Below are 17,059 nucleotides of genomic sequence, written 5' to 3'. Positions count from 1 at the left end.
AAACCCAAAGTGTAGAAATTACGTCAAACTGAGAGACAATAATATCACAGAGCAGCCGATCATAGTTCCAAATTATTTCGACGGCATGAATGATCTGGCGGTTTTGGTACGTAGATAATTTGTATACTGAATAACATTATATCAAAAATCGTACGAAAATTATGTGTAGTTCACTATTTGATTTTTGATCCGGTATACCTGGTGATTCGTGCTTTGGCAATTTATTACGTGATTTTTTATGTGTTTCATCGAATTCACAAGATAAATTTTATATTTCAACACGCAATCATTTTCAGGAGGACTACTTGAGAGTGAGAGGACAATGTAGGGTGTAGAGTATCAGCAAGAATGTGGGAAAGTTGGACAAGCGCGTAGACTTGAAAACTAGACGTAGCAGCTAGTAATTTCATTGAAAAGCTGAAAATTTTTCAACCAAGGTCATGTATTCTCAAAATTGGATGGTCATAGGGTTGGTATTGAGCTAGTTGCTGAATTACAATATACTGTGTAGCATGCATCGCGGTGGTGTCCCGGTTACCAATGGATATCGTGTTTTTCGTGCAGCTGAGATGGGACGATCGGATCGATCGGAACACTGTCTGGGACCGTACCATTAAATTCTGATTGCAGGTCAACGATGAAAGTATTTATCTTTTCCTTCGCGCACTTTAAACACAGCGTTGGAATCCAATCTCGATGAATAACACATTTGCTAATGGAGTCGATATCACGTAATGGAAACTCCGCGGGAATCTTATACTAGAGCTCTCGAGAATCATTCATGTTCTGCATTCTAACACTGACCGAAACTCGTATTGTTTAATATTCTGTATGCCTTGTATAATAAACGCCAAGCTTCAAATATTTGATATTTAGTTCCTGCTTGCAAGCTTGAGTGCCTGGTCATGGCTTTGATGGCTCCGTGAAACGACTCCCAAGGCATGTAAGTTTACAAGTAGGGGCAAAGAAACAAATATTTGAACTTGAGTACTGTTTGACTGGATAGGTGGAGTATTAAAACAGGAAAAAGAAAACAAATATTTCAACCCGAGTGCTTATTTGAATGTTATATGCATTAGCTAAACTATTACTATGCTTGTGATACGATTGGCTGAGGTCCAAATACTGGTACGATGAGAATTATGTGATTTGTACCGCTACGTTCGCAAACGTACGCAACCGTTTGACCTGAAGTCATTCGCGTACACGCACAGATATTATTGGGACTATAAAAACCAAGTATTTCAACGGAGATTCGATCAATGTGTTGAGTTCTTGTGCCGTGTTGAGTTCTTGATACAGGAATTGCGCACACTTTTCACAGTGAACGCCAAATCACAGTGTGGTGATAGATATCGTACTCGATAGATATACGCTTGTGCACCCCAACTGCAGACTGTCCAATGGGCATATACTGGGGCCCGTTTATCGTGAATTTAAGAATCTGTCGAATGAAGCGAATGAAGAGAAAATAGTGCTAAAGAATGGAATAAATGGCGTGGGCATAAATGCAAGAAACGCAGAAATGAAACAAATTCACATGGTCTGTACAAGCAGAAGCTGACGGGATCAAAAGAATGTCAATAATGCACACGAGAAAAACATAGAAACGTTGAACGTATTAACGTGGATTTTACAGTAAATCGTCAGTACGTAAGTCGAAATTTAACGAATCTCTCATGTAGCAATAGTATATTGTGTACCAAGAACGGAAGTGCGAAATTACCATTTTTTTTTCCTAAATTGATCGTTAAGTGACGTTTTGCTAGATCAGAAGAACTGGTGTTGGCCATAGTCACCAGTCATCCGGATAAGAAGATACTTACCCCTGGATAAAAATTTTTTTTGTGTGAGTGATAAAAAATCGAAGAAAATCACGCTTATACTATTTTCAAGGGGGTATTCACTTATAGGTCGGGTGACAAGCGGCTGCAATGATTTTAATAATTCTACGCAATTTTAAAGTAACTGCTTTCTCAACTAGTTTACGATTTCAACAATTGAATACCCAATCGAATATTTTATACCAGTAAACACATCTGCATCCTACTAATGATGAAATTGTACAATGTTTTGACAGCCAACACCGAATCAAGGAATTGTCATGGAAATTGTTCCCGAAAGAAATACATCTGTATCCCAACTGATTGTTCAGTGGGCATACACTGGTATTCGTTTTGCTTTGTCCAACGGGACCATGATTGGATTTTTAACATTTTTGGAACTTTTGATAGTCCTCCGGCGACCTGACATTGTCGACAAAGACAACAGAGTACGTATCGTTTCGGTGGAAGAGATGCTTGGCAGTTATGACTTTGTAATAATCGGAGGAGGATCTGCAGGAGCCGTACTCGCTAACAGATTATCGGAAAATTCAAATTGGACTATCCTGCTATTGGAGGCTGGGAACGATGAAGGAGTTATCTCTGACGTACCTTCACTGGCTTTATATCTTCAGCACACCGAAGTCGACTGGGGATTCAAAATTGAAAATTCGTCGACCTATTGTAAAGGCATGGTCAACAATCAATGCAACTGGCCCAGAGGTAAAGCACTCGGAGGGAGCAGCGTCATTAATTATCTGATATACGTTCGTGGCAATCGAAAAGATTACGACCAATGGGAGGAGTTGGGAAATTCCGGATGGGGATACGACGATGTTTTACCATACTTCAAAAAAGCGGAAAACGTATCCATCCCTGATCTCCGCGCATCTCCTTATCATGGGACCACTGGCTATTTGACTGTTGAACAAGCAAGATACAAGCATCCGATTGCAAGCTATTTTCTCAATGCCAGTTTTGAAATGGGTTACTCAGAGGTGGATGTAAACGGAGAGACGCAGACGGGATTTATGTACCCGCAAGCCACTGTGAGAAATGGCCTTAGATGCAGCTCGGCAAAAGCCTATCTGCGTTCCACAGCTGGAAGAGAAAACCTCCATGTGCGCACGGGTGCTTTGGTCACTAAGATTTTCGTGAATGAAACCACAAAAACAGCTTACGGCGTTGAATTTGTCCGAGAAAACATGAAGTACACCGTTCGTGCAAAAAAAGAGGTAATACTCTCAGCGGGCACTATTCAATCGCCTCAACTGCTAATGCTCTCAGGAATCGGTCCTAAGGAACACTTAGAAGAGGTCGGCATTCGGGTTATTCTGGATAGTCCAGGAGTTGGGAACAATCTTCAGGATCATGTGGGGATTGGAGGACTTACCTATCTGATTGATCCGCCGTATGATTCATCAACATCGACTCTTTCGGAAGTAGAACAATTCCTGGCTGAGCGAAACGGCCCGTTATATGACATATCCTTCGGCGAAGTTATAGGTTTCACCAATTCCAGGTATTAATAATATAATAAAAATGTTTACTGATATTTCTCTGTACAGTAAATATCAATAATTTTATTCAATGATTTTCAGTTTGATACTTTCATTGTCCATCGCGGTAGATAGACGTAGATTCCCACTAGCTGTTGCTCTTATCCGTAATCCAATTATGTACATTCGAGTATGCTTTTCATTACTAGTGCTTCTGCCCCTACACTGTTGAAAATGATTGTGAATTTACTACACATTTATTGTACAAAAGAATTGTAAATTTACAGCTTCAGTGCAGCAACGTAAATTACTATGCATTTGTTTGAAATTTACAATGAAAATTTTTGATTTTACTAAAATTTATAGGAAAAACACACAAAAGTAATCTGATTTCACTAAGTTTTATAGCAAATTTATTGTGTTTGTAAATTGAATACACAGTAAATGTATGGTGAATTCACTGTTCCGTATCCGGATAAAACTTCTAGCACAGTGAAAGAAGTTCTATACAGAACTTTTCAACACTGTATAATTATGTATGTATAATACGTAATCCTCCATAGAAAGTTACTCTGCACACGGCTATGCAACGTAGTCACAGCTTCTAAGCCGTGCTTCTATGATAATTCTTACATTCGGTATCGCTTCACTGAACACAATAGTTTCGTTAGATTCTGTGCACACACTAATTGTCATGGCTTCTTTTTCTGCGAATTCTCTTCTTACACTCAGGTCGTTCAAACTAAAGATTTCGTCTTCAGTAATGTAATTGCCGTAATTAATTAGTAGGTGTACAAGATTCGCAGTTTCTACCTATCAGATCAACCGTGGAGTAACACCTTAAAAGTCATATTGAACATTCATTTTAATACTGCATTTCGGCACCCTGGTCATTTGTAAGTATAATCAAATAATTTTTGACAAAACATACGAACGACTTGAAAAAAAATCAACCAATGCAACTTCTTGTACAGAGAAAAGAACATTTCTTTTACTCGTGACTTGATAAGTCAACTGAAACTTTTTGCCGTTGTTACGGGGTGAATGGTTGAAATCACGACAGTAGAGCAATCAATAAATCCGACATGCGCTTACTCTAAATCACGTATTTCTTACTAGTCACATGTTTTATTCTAATATATGATAGAGAACATTGGATAAAAATTGTTTACCTTCGGAATAACAGTCGACGATAGTTTTTTTATAATTGAAATTTGTCGCCGAATACAAAAAGTTTAATTTGATTTATCAAAGCATGAGTGAAGAAAATTATTTAATTTTTTTTATAGCAAAGTCATATTCTTTTTCAAGAATTCAAGATTCAAAATGCTGTCTATCATGCTGTCTCTTTGGCTTGGAGGTGGGCCTGAAAGGAGTAGAAATAGAAATGGATTGTATCAAGATAGGCTTCGATTTGAAATTGAATGAAAAAGATTTGTCTATTTAAATTCGCAATTTATCGAGGAAAATTTGCTTCCAAGTAAACGTCATGGTGATATCTCACATGCTTTCAGGTATGCTAACAGTTCCCTCGATTTTCCTGACCTCCAGTATTTTCTCTGGTCATCGGCTTTCAATGGAAACAGCGAACTTACCAAGAATGCGTTTGGTCTCAAAGATGATCTTTACGAAACCTTATATTCGAATATCATCAACAAGGATGCCTACAGTATAATCCCATTTATATTACACCCGAAGAGCAGAGGCTACATCAAGCTGAGAGATAATAATATCGTACACCATCCACTCATAGTTCCGAATTACTTTGATGACCCACAAGATTTAGAGATTCTGGTAAGCTAATAAATTTGGTGTCAAATAATACCGATATTTCTATCGAAGTGTAACTTTCACACGGGATCTCGTTTTTTACAGGCGGAGGCAGCCGATTTCATTTACAATTTCAGCCTTACGTCGACTATGCAGGAATTGAATGCCAGTGTCAGCTCGAACTTGATCCCGGATTGTGCTCACTTGGAATTTCCATCTCGTGACTATTGGCGCTGCTACGCAAGATTCTATACATTGACGATTTACCACGCTACTTCCACTTGTAAAATGGGCTCTGAAAATGACGAAATGGCTGTGGTGAACCAACGCCTCAAGGTTCACGGTATAAATGGTCTCCGTGTTGTGGACGCTTCCATAATGCCAAACATAGTGTCCGGTAATACCAATGCTCCAGTTATTATGATCGCTGAAAAGGCAGCAGATCTTATTAAGGAAGATTGGAATGGTCACTAGTCGAGCAAGTGATCATCAAAAGCATTGATACGTAAACAAAGATAGCTGATGAAAATATTTTCCCGTAAAAAGTGGAGCGCTGTTGTTTGTGAGAGCTAAGTATTCATTAATATAGGTAAATATTGAATGATCTTAGGTTTGATGCCGAGAGTTTTCGGCGAGTGGTCTCAACGCAAACGATGTTTCGCCGCTAGATAAGCAACCGAAGTTACATTTTACACGAAGTGAGTCCCTAAGTAAGCAGATCTACAGCCAATCATATTCCTGTAACGATTGATTAATGGGTAATAACAAATTTGACAACTATTTTTCAATGCCCTACAACGTAGCAAAATTAGAGCGACATCGGGGGCAATCTCCAAATGAACGTTCGTTGTCAGTTACAGGAAAAGTAATGTTTGGATCTTCACAGAGTTTTCACATTATGTTCGTCATATTTCTTATCATCATCATTATTTTCCACAATAATTTCAGTTTCTCAAACTGAAAGACGAAACGGGTACGTCACACTTATTTCGCCTAAATAAACAGGTACAACTTCACTGTGCTTTTGTTTTTCGTCGCTATTTATGTCGTGAACGTGAATAGAAAATTTAAACCATCATTCCGTAGCAGTGAGCTGAAATATGGGTACGAACCGGATTATCGTCAGCTCGAAATCGACCAGAGGAAGCAATACGAGTCGCTGTTTCGGATGTTGACAACAGCATTCTTATCTTGAATATCCTTCAGTAGTTTTGTGTACAGCAAAACATCTCCTTATAGTGGAATGTACTTGTCGTTGAAGTTACAGCCAGATTGATCATTTCGATCAACGACCATCCAGAGTCTTTCTCTTGGAAATATTCCACTTCGGAAAAGACTGTTTCTTTCACGTATTCTTGGAATCACTCTGGTACGTCCGTCGATTGGAGCGTGACTTCATTTCTGGTATTTTGAAAAATTTCGTTTCCGCCACCATTTCATTGCACTGAATCTACAAGTCAAGGCAGAGTTTGTTTTTAAATTTTCCACGTTTTATCGCGTTCTCTTCAGTCTTGTTACAACCAGGTGTCTTGCATCAAACTGCTCGAGTTTTTTTTGTTTTTTTGGCACAAATTTATAACGGCTCCGGTTGTAATTGAACTCTTGTAAGCTATACCCGATTCTTCTCATCGCATTTGATCACTTCTCCGTTGTTTCTGAAATCCATCCTCCGCGTTTCGAAACTGTTGAAAATTGGCTATCACCGACTTAAAAATTCCGATTGTAGTAAAAATTCTTATTTTCTGTTCGATCGTTGAGACGTCGTTTCGTGATAATTTATTCAAAAGCCTGATATTTTGGGTTCTGCAACAAATCTACTTTTGAATTTGCACGATGATCTCTTCGTCAAAAGTTTAAATGCCGTTTCCACGATTTTGATCAATTTCAGACACTTTTTGGATTCCATTTTTCGTCTTTTTTCAAGCGCACGAAATAAAGCTATGGGAGCAAAGCTTGCTTCAGGATCATTGTCGTGTGACAACGCGGTGTAAAAGAATGCGAGTTTTCTATTACAATAATTTAAATTAAACATTAAATAATTTCGTCGATGAAATTTTCTTCATCACCATTTTAATATGACAGAAGAAAAGGTATAATAATTTTATCAAATCATTCAAATTATTATGTGTATAAACGTATATGTTATGTGTATAAATAAAATGTATAGATATAAAAAAGTTTCGCCTCGTTTCATCATTCGCTTTCCACATATCACCTTTCGCAATTTTGACAAATTATTTTACACGTTTTCATAGCTTTGACCTTGTTTGTCGGTACAATACTTTATTTCTCGAAGAGCTTTACGTTTACTGAATTGGTCAAATCGTATTTGGGTTAGGCGGGCTTATTTGAATGGTACAAGGGTCCCTTTTATACGTCATGACTTACACATTGTCCAAGATTCATGAAGAACCGTATGTAATATTTGTAATAAAATTTCGAGATCTTTCGCGAACAAATTCAGAGCGCTTACGTGTTCGATGCTAGCACAGTTATTGGAACTTGACGAAGAAGTTTCGCACGCCTCACGTACGAAAGAGAGCTATGGTAGTGAAGAAATCATCAGAGTAATATTAAGAAATGTAATAGCATTAGTAGATAACGTTCACCAAGAGCGAGATGTGGATGTTTTAAATGGTATACGGTGTCGGGTTCTAGCATCGAAATTTCGAGATTCACACACACTGGCAATAACGCAGAGTGAGGTTGCTAATATTGCTACTTGCTAATATCGTAGCACAATACTCAAAATGTGGTCCTATAATTGATTTTGTATAGAATGAGTGAATGACTGAATGGAGGGATGAGTGCATATTTGACATGCCGTTAGCTATTGGTCTAAACGAGAGAATAAAAATCAGGAAGAAAAATATTCATAATTTTCAGGGCAGATAAATGAGAATAGTAATACAAATTAATTTCGATAAATGTTAGGCAATACAATACTAATGAAGTCTATGCTCGAAATGAGCAATTTTCCATCCACGTCATATGCGAGAAAAAGAGACTATTTTACGTACATGTTGAATAAAATAAAAAATAAAAAACGTGCCAGACTTCCTGTTTTGTATTTCACAGACACATTGTCTTTGGAAGTACAATCATGCAGTTTGAAATTTCTGCAATTTGACATCAGATGCCAGAAGATTGAACTGATTCCAGTTTTCACTGCTCAAATATTAATGGGAACGCAATAGTTGCGACGTTGAATTTAAAATTGTTGTTGTAAATGGCAAATTTAACAATTCCAGACAGGCTAATTGATTAGTTTCTGCGTAGTGTTCGACTACTTGCCGCTGGATTCTATTTGTCATGAATATCGAATATCCCTGGCATGAAAAATCAATTGATCGTGACTTTCAGAAGAAGCCTCATTCATTCAAGTGGAAATGAAACGTAAACTGCACGCTTTGAGCGAGAAATAAAGGCGCGACTATTTTCAATGAAACGGAATTTTGAAAAATATACGTTGGAGTCGCACCATTACATTCTGACACGAGATCAACGATGAAGTTATTCTTGTTTTCTCCAGTAACTTTAAGCACACCGTTGGAATCCATCTCCAATTACTGCTACATTTATTCAGTAGAGATGATATCACGTAATGGAAACTTGAAAAACATTTTATGCCACAGCTTGTGAGAATAATGTATATTCTGAATTTTTACTATGAATAAAATTCACATATCTTAGTATTCTACATACCTTGTCAAATGAATATATTAGCGATCTCGTTTCCATTTGCAATCTTGGGTACCTCGTATCGACTTTGAAAGCTCCGTGAAGCACCTTAAAAGGTATGCGAGTTCACAATTAGGGACCAAAGATGTTTTTTCCATCTGCGCACTTACAAACAGGGATACGAAAACAAACATTCGAACCTGAGTACGTGTTTGAATCGCATATAAATTGGAAAAATCCTTATTATGCATTAGGGTGGTCCTTGTTTTGGGTAAGTCAGAATTTCAAACCTCTCACCCCTTGCATATCTCCCATTTGCCAAAAAAAAAATGTGTGCAAAGTTTAAGCCCAATCGGACAACGTTTACCCGTGGCCCAAGAGGGTCAAAGTTTAATATTGGAACCAAATGGTAAAAACGAGCTTGAAGGCCTTTATTTAAGTGGACCAGCGGAAAAAAATCGTAGCAGGCTATAATCCACAAGATTTCTAACTAAATTTACAACTAATTGAATGTACTGATACCGAGTTCCGCCAAAAATTTCTATGTCGAGTTGTAGATGTACGTATTTGTAGATGTACGTATTTGTAGATGTACGTATGTTGTAGAATCTACGTATTTAATAGCCCAGGAGTCGGGCAAAATCTTCAGGATCATATTACGATCGGTGGACTCACTTTTTTGATCGATCCACCGTACAATGCATCTACGACAACTCTAGCGGACGTAACGGACTTTTTGGTAAAAAGAGAGGGTCACCTATACGGTATAGGCGTCTGCGAAGTATTGGGTTTTATCAACACCAGGTGAATATTCTTATAAGGATTACGAGGAAATTTGTTGACTCTAACAAGAGTAATCCACAACTCACTGACGTGTAACGCATTATCTCTGCGTATTGAAAAAAAAAATAGAAACAAAATAACGTCATCACATGCACCTATGAATTCGAAATCGTCAGCCTTTTTGTCTTACCTGACAGCATGCATCTTGAGCCCTGCAAGAAATCTTTCATGAACATAACTATAAAATAGTCAAGTTAGTATTCCGTGTACGTGACTGTCGCATCTTTGCAGATAGCTTTTCTAAACCTCGAGACATCCTTTGTCCTACTGTAGAAATGCGTGGTAATTCAATCGAACTGTCCGATGTACTTAAAATAATAGACCTGAAACAGTTTTTTGCACATCCAAGATGTTACATACTAAGTATGTGAAATTGGCAAGTTTTTACGGCAATGGATTCGCACAGAAATTGTTCAACGATGTGATTTTTTTCGACACATCTGCAGGACTTAAACACAAGCAGGGCCTTTTATTGTTCTGCATATAACTACTGAAAATTCAATAATTTATAGTAACATTTATCACGTGCGGTAAAGACAGGAGTAGCACGATTTGTTTATAATCTTGTGCTTATCAGAAGTTACTGCAGTGAGAGTCAGATCGAGGGGCTAGTAATTCTCGAGTATACTCGCTTCTTACTTAGGTATTAACCATAATTTACTTATTTTGCTGATCTATTCAAAAACGTCGACGAGTATCGGCGAGTGTCGACCAGTATTGACGAGGTTTTTGGATAGATAACCGATATAAGTTGAATAAGGTTACCGACTTATATACACGAGAGTGACTAGCCCCTGGACTCAAATTTTCTCTAAAATCAGATTATAATGCAAAATTGCTTGTATAGTCCAAACATAATGATGCATCTATGTACAATATTTACAAAACATGTCGAGATTCAACTTACCGATCACATACCTCAAGCATTATAGTTCCAGTTCTGTTTATGGTAGTTACGTGGAAGGATTATGGTTGATACTCGTGTCTTTGAAAGGCCGACATTATACGGGTTATTCCAAGTTTCGTTGAATATTCTTCTGGATTAACACGTGATTCATCACGCATTAATATAATTATTTAACCCAGTAGGGTCTACGCATCATTTTTTGCCTATGTTCCGTCCGTAAAGTAATCGTTGTTAGAACATTACAGAATGGAACATCGGAGTACGTCTAAGTTCACCTTCACATCCTTGTACTTAAAAGTGCGCTTTTTTGTATTACGCTATAAAAAATGAAAAACTTGTGGACCACATTATGATCACATAAAGTGTCGTGTGCGTCATGGAGGCAAAGTCTTTCTTACTCCGCGTATTCGCAACTTACGCTCAGCGTGAAAAGACCTACTTCACTTTCTTGGTACACAATCTTGTACTACGTATTACACAAATATTTCTGATTGAACCTTTCATTTCTTCTTAGGTACGCCAACAGTTCCATCGATTACCCAGACCTCCAATTATTCATGGGATCAGCCGCTCTAAACATGAATGGTGAACTCGTTAAGAGTGCCTATGGTCTGAGAGGCGACTTTTACGCAGCCTTATAGGCGGATATAATTGACAAGGAAGCATACAGTGTGGTAGCATCGCTGATACACCCGAAGAGTAGAGGTTACATTAAGCTGAGAGACAATGACATCACACACCAGCCAATCATGGTTCCAAATTATTTAGACCATCCGGATGATCTCGAGGTTCTGGTACGTTGATAATTTTTATATTGAAAACCATCGAAATAACTGGAGCTGGGAAAGATTTCATAAACGATTTTCGGATCGACAGGTAGAAGGAGTCTATTTTGCCTACAACCTCAGCCAAACCTCGGCTATGAAGAAATTGAATGTACGTCCCAACTCCAACGTGATTCCAGAGTGTGCCCACTTGAATTTTCCGTCGCGTGATTATTGGCGTTGCTACGCAAGATTTTTCCCATGGAGTCTCTATCACCACACGTCTACTTGTAAAATGGGTACTGCCAACGACAAAATGGCTGTAGTAGACTCACGCCTGAGGGTCTACGGTGTAAATCGTCTTCGGGTTGTGGACGCTTCTATCATGCCAAACATTCCATCCTGTAATACCAATGCGCCAACTATTATGGTCGCTGAAAAGGCCGCGGATATGATTAAGAAAGATTGGAATTCCATCTTTTCCGGCGGTTGCAAAACTTCGAATGTCAGAGCTTCGGAAAACATATCCCCGGAGTTGCGAAGCCTCCGTGACGCATAATATTCAGGAGGACCGATAGTTCTAACGATGAATGAATGAGCAAGCGAGTCTCAAAAAACGCATCTCCCCGACTCTGCAAGATCGCGAAGATAATTCATAATTATGCAATTGAGACCGACGAATTAGTTGTTGATATATGAATACCTGACCGAGTAAGCTAACCGTATTAATAGCTGACATGATCTTGAATGAACGTGTCGATAGTCAGTTTTTATCGAGAAAAATAACGCTTCATAAAGTAGTAGTTCTAACGAACTTGTGGCAAAAAACTTGGCGTAATGAATACCATAAATAAAATCACAATGACTTTTATTATCCTTGGAAATTTTATACGACGGATGCTTTTCGTCATGTAAGGTATTACGAATAAATTCTTACCAACGTTAGTAAAGATTGAGTTTGTATTATTCACCTGTGATATCTACGGTATGAATTCTTCAAGGCCTAACGGAAAATGGTCTGACCATTTGAAATGAATTTCAATTCAGAAACACATTAAATAGCTTAAATTATTTCACTAACAAATAATTGTGAAAGCCCTGGCGTTGGAACTTGCAATGTGAATGTAAGTCACTTGTCGATCTTGTCTATAAATTTAGAGATACGGAGAAAGGCCTGGATAAGAACATTAAGAAAAGGAAGAAAAGTTTCACCATTCATGAGTGTTCACTACATTTAAAAAAATATTATAACCCGTTACCAAGTAAGTAAAAAGTCAAGCAACTTCAACGAGCATTGACAATAAAGACTTTCTTAGGTTCTCAAAGTACGTAAAACAATATGAATTACGAAAACATCGATTCTACAAAACGTGATGACAAACCCGAGTGTTATCATACTACAAGATTATGATTGATAAAGATAAGTCAGTACAACCTATTATATACCAGACTGAAATTTGTTAGAGAAAAGAATGAATAGAAAACTTCAAAAAACCGGTAAACAAGATAAATTAAAACTCCTTACAAAACAAAAAGTCAAGTGTTAGACGTTGCAATCCAATTAAGCATCACCTTGAATGCGAAATCACATGATCAGATAAATCGACGGATTCTTCTGAAAACATTATAAAATCTCTTATGAATGAAAAAGTCATTATAACAACTGTTATTAATGAATCAACCGTCAGTTGCCATTAAAGGAAAAGCAGATTCGCAATATTTATGGCTCGACAACGATGAATTCGACAATTTAAATAAAGCTGTCAGTTTTCATCGACATACTTCTGATACTAACCACACGCCCCCAGGTAATGGCTTAATAGCTTACTATTGTGGAGAGCCATCGATGAATATAATAACATATTTGCTGATAAATATTAAGAAATGCAATATTCCAGTCAAGTATACAATTACTTTAAGAAGTAGAATTTTCAAGTGTAAAAGTAATTCAATGCAAAATGGAAATTCATAGATCTGTATAATACATAGACGAAATATCCCAAGGCAAATGCAAAAATTTACACGATACACTTACGTACCAAACTTGCAGAAAATTGTTTACACAAATAAAACAAATTCAACGACATTGCGGCGTTTTGTTTTCGAAACTATAACAACTTAGTAGCATACGGACAAATTTTTATCACAATACAAGATTATGAAGCTATAGTAAACTTACAGAAAAACGAAATCATTGTTAGATCTGACAAACGATGTGAATATACGACAGGAAACTGTATTGACGTAGAAGGAGGAAATAGACATTGAAATGTCATTCAAACGGACAAATGTAATTTTGACAAATGCTCAGTTTTCTACCAAGGCAGTCAGAAATATGGACATCTTCATGTGCGTTGATTCTAAATTATTGTATGTTGAAAGACAGGTTGAAAATGAAATCATTGCTTCATATAACGATGCCATGTTACAACAATGCGAATTATTAATTAAATTATTATGCGAGAAACCAGGTTTTATTAGTACGTACAGCGGAATGTGTATCGGTAGATGTCGGAACAAGGGAAATAAATGAATGTTTTCAAGAACTTCCAGTTTATAGAGGCAACGAAACAGTATTCATGTTATCGAGAACGCATATTTTAGTGAAATCGGGAAATCAAATCGAATGCAATGTATTTCCATCAACGAAGTTTAATTTTAATAACGCTTGGTACAGAACATGTCAGATTTTTGTACCAGCAATTGCACCAGATGGAATATAAACTAATACTAAGAAGTCGTGAAGAAGCGTAATTCTAGAAAATCTCGCAACAGGTGAAATTTATTGAAATCAAGATTCAGCAAAGTTATCCGGAAAATATGTTGCCAGTAGAGAGACCAGCCGTATTAATTGGTATAGGAAGAGAAGTTACAGCTCAAATCTCAACTAATCATGGATTATCCATGAATTTGCTTCGTGACAACGACGTGATTAGAAAATCTTTAGAAGAAGCTTGGGGAAAGGTATACAATTTCTTCAAACTCATCGGAACATTTAGCGCAACCTTGTCGAAGGAATAAAATCCTTGATCGATACTCTAGTTCATGGATATGCTTATAGGCTCAATTTGGGATTCAGTTAGAAATTTATTATTACGTAAGAGCGAAGGAGTCAAAACTCCGGAAAACAAAGTTAGCTCAGATTTCATCGCAGAGTTGGGTTGGGCGATACGAGGCACGAGGCAGGAATACGGAGGACCAAAAATTTCTTTTACACTTGTGCAATTTCCTAGTTGGCCCAACTTCCTTGAAATTGAGCAGAGCCAATCAATGAGTCGGTAGATTCTTTAAATCACAAACCAAACGCCAATAGGAACATTGTGCTCAAATAGAATGAGTCTCTTCGAAGAGATCTATCTACCAGAATAGTTCTAAAAAATCTACTTGTGCAACAGTTGATCAACTCTACGAGATACTTTGAATCCTTATTTCGAATCTTCTTACAAAAAAAGTTCTGAATCTTGACCTCTTAGTGAAGCATTTCTTACTTGGAAACTCAAAGTGCGTAAGTGAAATAATTTTATACCGGTAATTACCAACTTTGTCTTTTGTCAATTAATGCATTTCAAAATGACTACCTTTGACTTTTGTTTCTGATCATACATATATTCTGAACTAACTTTTGTTACTGTGTTCTGATCCATTTATTTTGAATAAACTCTTTGACCTTGCATTTAATTTGAAATTCGAGTCAAATTAATTAACAATCCCCTGATTATCGTCCATTGTTTTGACGACATTTTATCAGAAAGACTTTACCAAGTAGTTCGATTCGCGTCCACATCCCGAATCATCAAGATCAACGAAAGTTGAATGCGACACTCTTTTAATACAAAGGCTCAGTTCCTGTCAATACAAGCTTAACCAAGAGAAGGAAAATCCACGTTCATTTCAAGTAAATCGACTGCGATTCGAAGATCGTTCGATCGAAATGATAATTAAGAAATGTTTGCTTTTTGTATGTTTTTTTTCATTGCTAACTAACTTTGTCATCGTGAGTGTTCCAATATTTTTCGTTGTACACAATACCAATTCGTGGCTCACTTTTGTAAACTCTCCTAATGAAAATCATGTCATTCACCATGTATCACGTGATTTGTCTGATGTGCTTCTTTACGGTGTATTTCTAAAAACTAGACTTACATTTGGTAACTACTGAACCTACTGAATAAAGAAGAAACTTGCAGCTTAAAAAAAAATGAGTGAGTGAAATATCAAAACAGTTTGCAAGTATTAAAAGTAAGCTCCGTGTATCGAGTTCATTGTTACGCGCAATTGTCGCTTCGACAAAATTGTATCTTTGCGCGCTGAGCATCGTGATATGCCCGGGCAAGTAACCATAAATCGACATCCGATAGGTGGATCGTACTCATTTCATTGTAAATCTTCTCCGATGGTGCCCGATTCTTCCGCGCTTATCGCAGTCTCTCTCTCGCGTTTCCAGATATCAGCGTAAATCTTGGTGTACGGATTGCCCAACTCCAGGTAAAACTGAAACGTGTTTTAATGTCAACGTCGCGGCGAAATATCATGCAACGTGAAAACAAAATCATTCTGTAATGCACATATTACTGTTTTATATGTACATGTTGCGATGTTTCACATTTCAAAAATTTCCAATTTTACTACAGCCGCATGGAAATGATGCTTACTTTTGATCAGAAAAGAAGCTTCAAATGAGTACAGTAGCACAAGTTTTGATTAAGGTGTGTGAAAATGATTTTTCAGAGTAAGTGGAAAGCAGATATTAGCAAAACTTAAACACGTATTATCTTTTTTCATTGCGTAAAAAAAGTATATTACAGCCCGAAAATATTATCTGAAGCGCATAACTGAGAAATGGTGATATACTAGGGTCGCAAAAAATGCGGTAAGACATTTCTTCCTAAAATTCGAAACAGATAATACGTGTCAAAGATTTGCTAATATATATTTTTCATTTTTTGGAAATGATTGTATTTGCACACCCTAAAACGGGAACCATAGTACTCAGCCTCTTTGCGGCTTCTCTTTAGACCAGCAGCAAGCATTTTTTGCATACGTCCGTGGGTAAATCAAATATTATTTGAACGCGAAACATCCTAATACATACATATACTCGTATATGTACGTATATTGATCTCTACAATGTATGCAGGTGATGGATGATGTACTTGCAAATTTCACGAGCGACTGAAGTTGAATCAGTGATTTCATGGACCGCGTCTAAGTCACGTTTGAATTCGTAAGAATGATCAATCTTTTGCAAAATATTGAGCATACCGTTTTCACGTGCTCTTCAATCAGCTCGGCTATGTTGATCGTCAGATTTTCGAACGACGGTCGTTCCGACGGCTCCGCTTTCCAGCAACGAAGCATCATTCGATAACTAGAATGGAGGTGAGAAAAGGTGGTTCAAAACATCTCTACGTGTTGAAGAGTTCGTTCGTTGATGATTCGGGTGAAATCAACGCTCGCCACTCACATGCTTCTCGGCGCGTACGGCGGTTTCTCCATACGATAACCTTCGGCTAGTTTTCGGCACATATCCTCAGGTCTTATCAGGGGATAAGGAGTTCTCGCCAAAGAAAACAGTTCCCACAAAACGACGCCGAAAGACCAGACGTCCGATTTGGTAGAAAACACTCGATCCCTGAGCGACTCGATGGCCATCCACTTGACGGGGAGAGGACCATTCTCCGTGCTCTTCCGATTCTCTTCTTCCCGAAGAGACTTTGACAAACCAAAGTCACAGATCTTTACCACGTTGTCATCGGCGAGAAGTATATTTCT

The 17,059-nt window shown here is 37.6% G+C and overlaps 2 protein-coding genes across 3 annotated transcripts; both read left to right on the top strand.

Moving 5' to 3' along the window:
- Positions 1–1,207: 1,207 nt before the first annotated feature.
- On the top strand, positions 1,208–7,274 carry LOC124182836 (glucose dehydrogenase [FAD, quinone]-like). Of its 2 annotated transcripts, XM_046570585.1 has the most exons (5): positions 1,208–1,649; positions 1,756–1,849; positions 2,081–3,345; positions 4,837–5,116; positions 5,198–7,274. In XM_046570585.1, exons 3-5 carry the CDS (start codon positions 2,105–2,107, stop codon positions 5,564–5,566), a joined length of 1,890 nt encoding a protein of 629 aa, XP_046426541.1. In that variant the 5' UTR covers positions 1,208–1,649; positions 1,756–1,849; positions 2,081–2,104; the 3' UTR covers positions 5,567–7,274. The 2 variants fall into 2 exon arrangements, with proteins under 2 accessions (XP_046426541.1, XP_046426542.1); XM_046570586.1 differs by lacking the exon at positions 1,756–1,849.
- Positions 7,275–9,393: 2,119 nt separating this feature from the next.
- LOC124182838 (glucose dehydrogenase [FAD, quinone]-like) lies at positions 9,394–12,589 on the top strand. The gene is made up of 3 exons (XM_046570587.1): positions 9,394–9,577; positions 11,038–11,317; positions 11,400–12,589. Exons 2-3 carry the CDS (start codon positions 11,273–11,275, stop codon positions 11,844–11,846), a joined length of 492 nt encoding a protein of 163 aa, XP_046426543.1. The 5' UTR covers positions 9,394–9,577; positions 11,038–11,272; the 3' UTR covers positions 11,847–12,589.
- The last annotated feature ends 4,470 nt before the right edge of the window (positions 12,590–17,059 follow it).

Source organism: Neodiprion fabricii, chromosome 5, assembly GCF_021155785.1.
Source record: "Neodiprion fabricii isolate iyNeoFabr1 chromosome 5, iyNeoFabr1.1, whole genome shotgun sequence".
NCBI lineage: Eukaryota > Metazoa > Arthropoda > Insecta > Hymenoptera > Diprionidae > Neodiprion > Neodiprion fabricii.
Note: the sequence above shows the minus strand (reverse complement) of the source record. Positions and strands in the feature narration are given on the sequence as shown.